The sequence below is a fragment of the Lynx rufus genome, unplaced genomic scaffold (genome assembly GCF_022079265.1).
Source record: "Lynx rufus isolate CCGP_SWC_20201006 ecotype Redwood Valley unplaced genomic scaffold, mLynRuf1.p SCAF_5, whole genome shotgun sequence".
In the NCBI taxonomy this organism is placed as follows: domain Eukaryota; kingdom Metazoa; phylum Chordata; class Mammalia; order Carnivora; family Felidae; genus Lynx; species Lynx rufus.
The window spans coordinates 58474132-58485487 of record NW_025814867.1 but is presented as its reverse complement, the minus strand read 5'-3'; the positions used below and the strand labels follow the sequence as shown (position 1 = coordinate 58485487).

The following is an 11356-nucleotide window of genomic DNA, read 5'->3' as shown; positions in this document are numbered from 1 at the left end:
AGGTTGGCAGCTGGTGAAGGAGATGGGATCACTCTGGTTCTGAGCTCAGGCTGTCGGTGATGGTCTGTTCGGCGGGGACATGAGAAATAGGGTGGGTCTGGAATATTAAGCGTGTACATACAGTGTTAGAGAATCTTGCCTGCCTGCTTACTAAGTCTGTGATCGTGGTTTCCAATCTTAGCTACTCTGGAGCGGTGGACACTTGTGTGGTCATTTTAAATGCAAAATATCATGGGAATCTCCTAATGACTGACTCTTAAGGAATGTTTTCTTGCATTAAGTGACGTATATTTAAAATGGGGAGAACTGATAACATGAGTTGTGTGGTTTTTCCTTAAAGTTTGGTTTTGTAAAAAGCGCTTTAAGAGAAAGCCATCTCTACCCGCTAACTTTGAGTCCTTGGGCAGTTGAGGTTCAATCCAATTCTTTAGCGGCCAGAAAGTCTCTCCCTTCCCCAGGAGCTGGGGGGGGGGGGGGGACACAGGGCAATCGATGCCATTACAGTTCCCGCTAACTAGACACGCTTGCTGCACACTTCCCTCTCTCCAGTTTCCCCACTAAGCTGAATTTCCTCCCAGCAGGTAGGACTGTAGAACCGTCAGCTGAGCCTTCTTAGAAGGTTCCTGTGATCTGGTGGCCCCTCTTCACTGCAACGTCTTCGCTCAATCACCCCCACCCTCACGACTCCCTACCTTCCTCTTCCCCAAAATATCATGGAGAAACATTTGGGCCAAAAACAGCATGTGGGGGGGGGGGGAGGCAGGGAGGAGTGAGGAATGAGGAGGGCCGAGGGGGGGCAGAAATATATATATATATATATATATATATATATATATATATATCCTGAAATGCTGCCCCCTATCCCCGAGAGGTCTTTCCCAGTGGAAGAAAGTGAAATGTGCCATTGTTACCAAGTGGTCTGCGTTGGCTTGTCTCTGTTTTTAAAAAGGTGGAAGCAAACACATGGCTGTTGAATCCAGGGGAAATCGAAGGCTTTGAGCTGCAGCACAACAAAAGGATTCCTGGTGCAAAGAGATCGAAGCAAAATGCAGGAGACACTCAGTCCAAGTCCCTCAGGCTGCCTGAGCTCTTATTCGGGACACCTAAGCAGAATCAGCTAGATCCAGCTCTTCTCTGGGGACCTGAATTTCCCTTTATCCCCGCCTTTGGAAGGGGAATGTCTGTGCTATGAAAAGGATAATTCCAAAGGATAATCTTACTTTTCAACCAGTCTACACCAGAGACACGAGCTTTGGAAACCAGAAGAGCAAACCAGTCAGATGATTTCCTTGAGAGTTAAAAACAGTATTTTTTTTTTTAAAGGGAAAAAATGCCTACACCCCTCCCCCTCCACCTTCCCCACCAAAGGAATGTTTCCTTTAGGTTGGCTTCTGCTTCCGTGTTTCTTATTTTGACAATTTGTTAAGTCGATCCCTTCACTTCTTTTCTTGCCCCTTAAACACACACACACACACGCGCGCGCGCGCACACACACACACACACACACACACACTCTATCGTCAGGGTTTCGTAGTGCTCGCTCCCGACCCAAGCTAAGCGCGTTCCCCTTCTTGGAGCTCATTTTCGTGACGTGGAAAGCCGGATCCAGGGTTACAGCACATATTTAAAAAAAAAAAAAAAGCCAGCACAAGAGAAGTCCGAGATTCTGCACTGAGATTGAGCCTGCCTTCCTGCCTGCCTCCCTCCCGCCCTTCCTCCCAGTGCCCAATGATGTGCTGCCGGTACCCAGCGAGAGCAGCCACGGCGGCGGCGGCGGCGGCGGCGGCGGCAGCGAAGCTGGAAGCCTGCAGCAGCCCCTTCTCCTCCCTCCTCTATTGAGTGTGCCAAGCGGCAGTTCTGCATTCTAAAGAAGCCCATTGAAAGGCCCATTGCATTCCCAGCACGTCTCAAGCTTGCTGCTTGTATTTTTTCTCTTCGTCTCCCCCACCCACCCCCTCTATCCCCCTTTGCTTCAGCTTCAGCAAAAGGAAGGGAGGGAGAGAGAGAGAATACTTAAACTCAAGCTTTTTTTTTTTTTTTTCCTTCCAATGTTAAATACTTAAAAAAAAAAAAAAAAAACCTCCTGCAAAATAGGTAAGTCAAAGACATCTGGAGCCTTTCCTACCTAAATCTCAGGGACCTCAGAAACAAGAAAAACATTTTAAATTGGTGAAGAAATAACTTAAGTAGATTTTAATATTTTATAAGGGAGACAGGGAAGACTGATACTGCAATGTAGCCTCATCTGCTTTCTGTCTCTCTCTCTCTTTTTTCATTTAATTGTTTCTAAAAATTGAGTATTGCATGCCTGAGGCAGATTTCTCTTTGCTTTCTCATGGGTCTTCCTTTCCTTACAGCTGTGTACATTATATGCAAGTTGAATGTGAAGATTTATTCTTTTCACTCTCCCTGTAAATTATATCATTGTGTTTTCGAAGGGTTGGCAAAATATTTCCTTAATGTATGTATCTTATGTGTGGAGAGAAAATATATGCTAAAAATTCGGGTTTATTTTTGATTAAAAATAATTATTCCAATTTGATATTTCAGTGACTCAGAAAGGGCAATCTAATAAAACTGCATTAATATAATTTATTTAGGTACGCATTTCCATATATTGATGATATAAGGCAAGGAAAGAGAGCCATGGAGGAAGGCTCTGTATTATTAGAATAGTACACAGTATTTGTTTCTTCTGATTGGAAAAGAATGATGTCTTTCTTTGAAATGTATTTCATGTGATAGATCAATTATCAGCAGGTAAGAATTGAGGTTTCCACCCTTTCTTGCCTTTAACTACCCAACTGTCTTCTAACCAGCCACCTGCCCGTCCAGCTTTTCACAGGACTCCTCAGCTGATATTGAAGGCACAGATACACATTCCAAACTAAGCTCTGCAAGTGTTTTAATACAGACACTCCCAGGCTCAGCATCCTTTAGCTGTCATTATCTCTAACTCTGATGACTGCACGGGCCTTTCTTCAGAAAGGCTAATCACTCCTAAAGGGTTTAAATAGCCAAATGATACACTTGTGTAAAAATTATTTAATTAAAGGCGATGTTAAAAATCTGTGCTTGGGCAAAATAGGGTGGGGGGATAATGTGATACTGAGCATACACTATAATTAAGTACACTGTGATCATCTCTGAAGAGAAATCTTAAGTTTTCCAGAGATACCCAACATCGTATACATCTCAACATCTGATACTGGGCAATGAGCTCATACTTCATCACACTCTAATCTAATAAATTTGTGGTATGCCATGGCTTTTTATGAGTAGAAGCCTATAGTTTAAAGAATACTTATTTCCTGTCAGAATCCCAATCAGTTCTATAATGGGCACCTCTGAAATCAAGGCGAATTTTAACAGGCAAACAGGTGTAATGGCCAAATTACTGCCATTATTACTGAATCTGCCTATATCTAAAAGACATCCCTGTATACCAGTCCCTTGATTGCTATAGGAGGCAATGAAGGCTGCTGTTGTTTGTATGATATGCTCTTTACCAAGTATGGCTTGGTTCAGGAAAAATGCATTGCATGGCACAATATTTCAGAGTCACCCAAGTGTAAATACAGGACATATTAAGCAGGTTGATAGATCATTTCGAGTGCCAGTTCGACAATTACTAAAGTTTTGTATTACTCTTAAAAAGCTCCAAATGTAGGAGTCAATTAGAATAGTGCATACGAGTAAAGGCTAAAATCTGCATCTTTATTTCTGTTGCAGTTTTGTAATCAACTACGAACGATGAAATCTTCCATAGCTGAGATGCTTCACAGAGGGAGGATGTTGTGGATAATTCTTCTAAGCACAATTGCTCTAGGATGGACTACCCCAATTCCCCTGATAGAGGACTCAGAGGAAATAGATGAGCCCTGTTTTGATCCATGCTACTGTGAAGTTAAAGAAAGCCTCTTTCATATACATTGTGACAGTAAAGGATTTACAAATATTAGTCAGATTACTGAGTTCTGGTCAAGACCTTTTAAACTGTATCTGCAAAGGAATTCAATGAGGAAATTGTACACCAACAGTTTTCTTCATTTGAATAACGCTGTGTCCATTAACCTTGGGAACAATGCATTGCAGGACATTCAATCAGGAGCCTTCAATGGTCTTAAGATCTTAAAGAGGTTATATCTACATGAGAACAAACTAGACATCTTCAGAAATGACACGTTCCTTGGCTTGGAAAGTCTGGAATATCTGCAGGCAGATTACAATGTCATTAAACGTATTGAGAGTGGGGCATTTCGGAACCTAAGTAAATTGAGAGTTCTGATTTTAAATGATAATCTCATCCCCATGCTTCCAACCAATTTATTTAAGGCTGTCTCCTTAACCCATCTGGACCTACGTGGAAATAGGTTAAAGGTTCTTTTTTACCGAGGAATGCTAGACCACATTGGCAGAAGCCTGATGGAGCTCCAGCTGGAAGAAAATCCCTGGAACTGTACATGTGAGATTGTGCAGCTAAAGAGTTGGCTGGAACGCATTCCTTACACCGCCCTGGTGGGAGACATCACCTGTGAGACCCCCTTCCATTTCCATGGAAAGGATCTGCGAGAAATCAGGAAGACAGAACTCTGCCCCTTGTTGTCCGACTCTGAGGTGGAGGCTAGTTTGGGGATTCCCCACTTGTCATCAAGCAAGGAGAATGCATGGCCGACTAAGCCTTCCTCAATGTTGTCCTCTGTCCATTTCACTGCTTCTTCTGTTGAATACAAGTCCTCAAATAAACAGCCCAAGCCCACCAAACAGCCCCGAACACCAAGGCCACCCTCTACATCCCAAGCTTTATACCCTGGTCCAAACCAACCTCCCATTGCTCCTTACCAGACCAGACCACCCATTCCCATTATATGTCCTACTGGGTGTACCTGTAATTTGCACATCAACGACCTTGGCTTGACTGTCAACTGCAAAGAGCGAGGATTTAATAACATTTCTGAACTTCTTCCAAGGCCATTGAATGCCAAGAAACTTTACCTGAGTAGCAATCTGATTCAGAAAATATACCGTTCTGATTTTTGGAATTTCTCCTCCTTGGATCTCTTGCATCTGGGGAACAACCGTATTTCTTATGTCCAGGATGGGGCTTTCATCAACCTGCCCAACCTAAAGAGCCTCTTTCTCAATGGCAACGATATTGAGAAGCTGACACCAGGCATGTTCCGAGGACTACAGAGTTTGCACTACTTGTACTTTGAGTTCAATGTCATCCGAGAAATCCAGCCTGCAGCCTTCAGCCTCATGCCCAACTTGAAGCTGCTATTCCTCAACAATAACTTGCTGAGGACCCTCCCGACAGATGCCTTTGCAGGCACATCCCTGGCCCGGCTCAACCTGAGAAAGAACTACTTCCTCTACCTTCCTGTGGCTGGCGTCCTAGAACACTTGAATGCCATTGTCCAGATAGACCTCAATGAGAATCCTTGGGACTGTACCTGTGACCTGGTCCCCTTCAAACAGTGGATTGAAACCATCAGCTCAGTCAGCGTGGTGGGTGATGTGCTTTGCAGGAGCCCTGAGAACCTCACCCACCGCGATGTGCGCACCATTGAGCTGGAAGTTCTCTGCCCAGAGATGCTGCACGTCCCACCAGCTGGAGCATCCCCAGCCCAGCCTGGAGAGTCTCACCTTGCTGGGGGGCCAACGAGTGCATCACCTTATGAGTTCTCTCCCCCCGGGGGCCCTGTGCCACTTTCTGTGTTGATTCTCAGCCTGCTGGTTCTTTTCTTTTCAGCAGTCTTTGTTGCTGCAGGCCTCTTTGCCTACGTGCTCCGACGGCGCCGGAAGAAGCTGCCCTTTAGGAGCAAGCGACAAGAAGGGGTGGACCTTACCGGCATCCAGATGCAATGCCACCGGCTGTTTGAGGATGGTGGGGGTGGTGGAGGTGGAAGTGGAGGTGGGGGCCGAGCGACTATTTCGTCCCCAGAGAAGGCCCCTCCTGTGGGCCACGTATATGAGTACATCCCCCACCCAGTGACCCAAATGTGCAACAACCCCATCTATAAGCCTCGTGAGGAGGAGGAGGTGGCTGTTTCATCAGTCCAGGAGTCAGGGAGTGCAGAACGAGGGGGTCCTGGGACACAGCCACCAGGAGTAGGTGAGGTTCTCCTAGGAAGTGAGCAGTTTGCGGAGACACCCAAGGAGAACCACAGCAACTACCGGACCTTGCTGGAAAAAGAAAAGGAGTGGGCCCTGGCAGTGTCCAGCTCCCAGCTCAACACCATAGTGACGGTGAATCATCATCACCCTCACCCTCACCACCCAGCAGTTGGTGGGGTTTCTGGGGTAGTTGCGGGAACTGGGGGAGACTTGGCTGGGTTCCGCCACCATGAGAAGAATGGTGGGGTGGTGCTGTTTCCTCCTGGGGGAGGCTGTGGCGGTGGAAGTATGCTCCTAGACCGAGAGAGGCCACAGCCAGCCCCCTGCACAGTGGGATTCGTGGATTGTCTCTATGGCACAGTGCCCAAATTAAAGGAACTGCACGTCCACCCTCCTGGCATGCAATATCCAGACTTACAGCAGGACGCCAGGCTCAAAGAAACCCTTCTCTTCTCGGCTGGAAAGGGCTTCACAGACCACCAAACCCAAAAAAGTGATTACCTCGAGTTAAGGGCCAAACTTCAAACCAAGCCGGATTACCTCGAAGTCCTGGAGAAGACAACATACAGGTTCTAACGAAAAAAGAAAAATAAATTAGTGCTTTTTTTTTTCAAAAGAAAAGGAAAATAAAAGAAATACCCCTTGCCACCTTTACACTTGTCCCAATAACTCCATTCTCACAAACTTCCCTGCCCTGAACAGGACTGAAACCGCATGATAACTAGAAAATACAGATGTATGCTCTCCCCTCTCAGATGTGATTTGGAGGAAGGGCCATACTCAGATCATTAATCAATGAAGTGCCTTCGCAGACTTTTGCCAGCAAATGTTATCATTATTTTTTTATACTGAAACTTGAGACTTTGACTGTGCCATGTATAAGGTATATTGGGGATCGTTGTATTGATCCTAATTAAGTAAAATTCAACGTGTCTTTTTATTTTCAGTAATTTTTTTTAGTTGTAGTTTCGTTTGACAGGGAGGGGGGAAAACAAATTGACATTTGTGGCTTTCTTTCCTCTTCCCATCATGGCACAGATTCTGTACATGTATTAACAATGCAGTTTGCTGCATGCCTGGAAACTGCAAGACGGGGAGGGAGGGGGCGGGTCTTGCTTGAATGTTCTCACCCACTCTTTTTTCTGTCACACACATACCCACATGCAAATCACCAATCGCTGCACACCATTAGGTCCCTAAACCTGCAGCCTCTTCCTTCTGGTACAGGTACACACACATGCAGACATATAAACCTGCACATGCATACACACGCGCGCGCACACACACACACACACACACACACAAAACACACACAAACATACACACCCCATTCCCTTTTAACACTATCTAATTATTTCGGGTTTGATCCATTCCTCTCCTCTTCATAGCTTCACCTTCCCTTCACCCCTAGTGTACAGCTCTCGCCTACCACCCTGGGAAAGGTCATATTCTAGGTTGGATCCTAACGAAGTGGAGGCCTGGTTTAACAGCCAGAGGCACATACCTAGGGATGAGCACCCTCTTTGTGACACTTCATCCTGATGCCAAGAGTTTTTGGAGACCATCTGCACTTTCTTATATATATATAAATATATATATAATATTAAAAAAATAAAAAAGCAACTGGGTATATATCACTAACAGCTTTGTAGGAAGCACTTTTAATGTTTTCTCTCACACACAAAGATTCAAAAGAAATGTGCATATATTTATTCTGTAATTTCAGTGATTATAAATTGTAAAGGTAATGTTTAATCATTGTATAGTGATTATGCGTCTGGTATAGCTTTCCTAATAAAGAGTTTTTGAAAAATATAATACATTATATATAGAGGACACCAAGCTTGGACCTGAAACCACAGCTATGCCGTGCCTTTTGTGCTCCCAATTTTTTGAACCTTTCTTTTACTTGTTATACAGAAAGCTGGTTTATTAATAAGTTTGATGCACTGTGATGTTGATAACTCTTATAATCCACCACCCCCATCACATGCCAGGATACAGTCGGGACTTAAAAAAATCTGATTTATATAGTTCACTTTTATTTTTGTGTTGAATTATGAATCAAACTCACTACCCCAGTGACGCACCGGTTTTCCTAGGCAGGCTGTGACTGGGGTTAAATAGAGTAACTAGATTGCTAAGAAGTATAGGATTATATAGAGGAGGCAATCAAGGATCCATGCACCTTAAAATAGTAAATGACAGAAAGAAAAAGGAAAGTGAAATTGCTATTTTTAAAAACATGAACCAGAATATCACACACACACACACACACACACACACACACCACACACACGCACACACAATCAAAATCTAAGGCCTTGTAGCCAATTTGACTGTCAGAATGCTGTTATCTGTACAAGTGGTCACTGCTATATTTAGTTACTTGGTTTTTTCAGCCACTACTGCAACTGGCCCCAGTCTTGCTTGAACTAAGACAGGAGATGCTGAATGAGGTTTTCTTTCTGTATGATATTAAAACTGTATGATGTTTAAAATTAATCTCACAATAACCCAAGTTATTATCCATTTGCATGTGAGCGAAACCAAAGAAAATTGGATTTTTAAGGTGCCAGTGTCTCGTTTGTGGAGGAAACTAAACTGATAAAAAGAAACCTGAGCTTTGAGGCAGGCACTTATCTCATTACGCCAGTAGAGGGCAGCAGAGCTTCAGAGATTCACAGACCCTGTTGCTGCAGAATTACGCAGAGGGGCCGGTATTCTGTTAGTTTTCTCAAGCTGCTCTTAGTAGAAATTATCATTATGTGTTGAATGTAATTCACCACAAGTCACTAATGCCTTACATCACTTTGTTTTTTTCCATTAAAAAGACCAGCAGCTTCTAAAGCTGTGTGACTGATATAAAAACTAAGGCATTGCACTTAAAAAAGCCCCATGAATGTCTAGAAAAACATGTTTATAAGTATCTATCTCTTGATTAGTTATGTATGGGTATCAACACAGGTATACCTAAAAATAAAATTAAAAAAAAACCCCACATATATCAATACAAAAATGCAACTTTTCAGGGCTGCCTTGCATTTGGCACATTGTACCTAAAACTTTTGTCTTCCATTATTTGAGGTACGGTGGAATTACTGCAGATGAAGGAAAACATGATTCACCATTTCTCTACATACAATATTGAAATGTAGCTTTCCTTATGCAAGAGGATCAAATCCACAATTAATTAGGTGTCATTCTCCCGTTTTAGTTTATGTTCCGCGTCTTTTTACTTTCCCCTAAGTTAGCTTTTTCATAGTTATCTCACTTTCCTTATTCTTTCTAATCATCTTTCCCTCCTTTGAAGCCTTTTTTTAAGCACAGAAAGTCAGTGTTTTAAACACCTTTAAGTGTTTTAAAAGCTTATCTATGGAGTCCCTCTAAATTAGTGATTTATCATGTTTCCATTCCTCCTAATAAAATACTTTGGTGAGTAGAAAGCATGTGCATAATAAACATTCAAAATGCAAAGCTAGATATTTCCGACAGTAACCATCATTTCCTTAATAACCATGCGCACATTCATAACATGGCATATTATACAAATCAGGTTAAAGTACAATCCCTAATGATCCTGGTGCTTTTGACATTTGAAAAATGTGTGTCCATAAACCGTATCAAATTACAATATAACTTGATAATTATGTTTATATTTTATTTATTAAATACAGAAAGAATGTCTTACCTTAAATATAGATAGTAATTTTACTCTTGAATGAGGAATAAATTTTATTTAGTGAAAACAAATTTATATGAGAATGGAATTTTGTATTCAAGGGAGATAAATTTTTGCTTCCATGGAGTTTTCTACCCCCTTCGCTAGGCTACTTACTTTAGCTGTCTATTAGAGTTATTAAAGTTAGATTTAATTTATAATACCAGGTATGTTTTCATAAAGTACCATGGGTATTAATATGGGTACTATGATTAGGATCTGTTCCATATTTTTGCTGTAGTAAAACATTATTTTTGAGAAAATGATTGCTAGTTTACCTCATAGTGGTGGTCAATTAGACTGAAGCAGACCCAGATCAGGCAGATATCTGCTATTTATTCATTGCTACTTTATTACAAATTATAGTAATAATATTTGAAATTAATAAAATGTATTGTAATGTTCTTTTACTGTAAGATGGCTAGTGGAAAATAGTTGAAAGTGAAATATTAGTATGACTCAGTAATAATTTTAACATTATCATATACCAGCATTACTTACACGGATGCTTTTGTTTTTATCTTAAAAGCTACATTATTTCCTCCAATTGAAAAATACTAAAAACTATACATACATATACATATATATGTATATATATATATATGGATGATAAACACCATATTTTAAATAAAAATTTACAGAGAGAGAGATCACAAGGAAAGTTTAATGACTAAGCCTTTGATAATTTGTCCCCTCCCCCCCTTAACTAGGAATGTTAGTTTTAAACCCTTGATATCTGAGAAGAATATTTGGGTTTAGCACTATAAAAATTGATAATGCAATTGCATAACATAAGGAATTGTCTTTAACTATTGTGACATATTATTTTGATTCACTTAGTGTAAATCCATTGTTCACAGAGTCCTATCCGTTTGGAATTATGTTGTCTGAGCCAATAAATGTAAAATAGCTATAACAAAGGAAACATTAATGTAATGCTTTACAAAATGTGAGACATATGACTATAACAAGATGAGAGGAAATGATAATAAAAAAACACTCCATCTTAAATTTAGTTTAATTTGAACTTAGACATTTATAACTTATACTTAGCTCAAAAATCCTCAACTGAAAATTCAGGTTAACAGATTATAAATAATATCACTAATTTCACCATATAAGTATTCAGTTTAATAATATACTATAGGCCTTTTAAAATAGGAGCAATAACACATGTGTAATTGGGCAATCATGTATATATGTGTGTGTATAACTATTATATATGTATATACACTGTATATACATGTATATAGTTTATATATGCTGAATTATATTTACATGTAAATTATGCACTTTTTCTCACATGTATAACAATTTCAGTTTTATGCATTTATTTTCTTTGCTTCTGTCTAGCTAATGTCCAAGTGAAGATGGATGAAATTATGAGTCTTCACTTTGGAAATGTTCACATGTAAAAAGTAACACTGTAATTAATATTTCTGAATTTAAAAGTTCTTTTATCTTTCAATTTGTTTCCTTTTGTTGTTTAGGTCATAGGGGACAAATCTCAGTCAAACT

The 11356-nt window shown here is 40.9% G+C and overlaps 1 protein-coding gene across 1 annotated transcript; it reads left to right on the top strand.

The window, feature by feature from the left end:
* Nucleotides 1–3753: 3753 nt before the first annotated feature.
* SLITRK3 (SLIT and NTRK like family member 3) lies at nucleotides 3754–6693 on the top strand. The gene has a single exon (XM_047098915.1). It carries the CDS (start codon nucleotides 3754–3756, stop codon nucleotides 6691–6693), a length of 2940 nt encoding a protein of 979 aa, XP_046954871.1.
* The last annotated feature ends 4663 nt before the right edge of the window (nucleotides 6694–11356 follow it).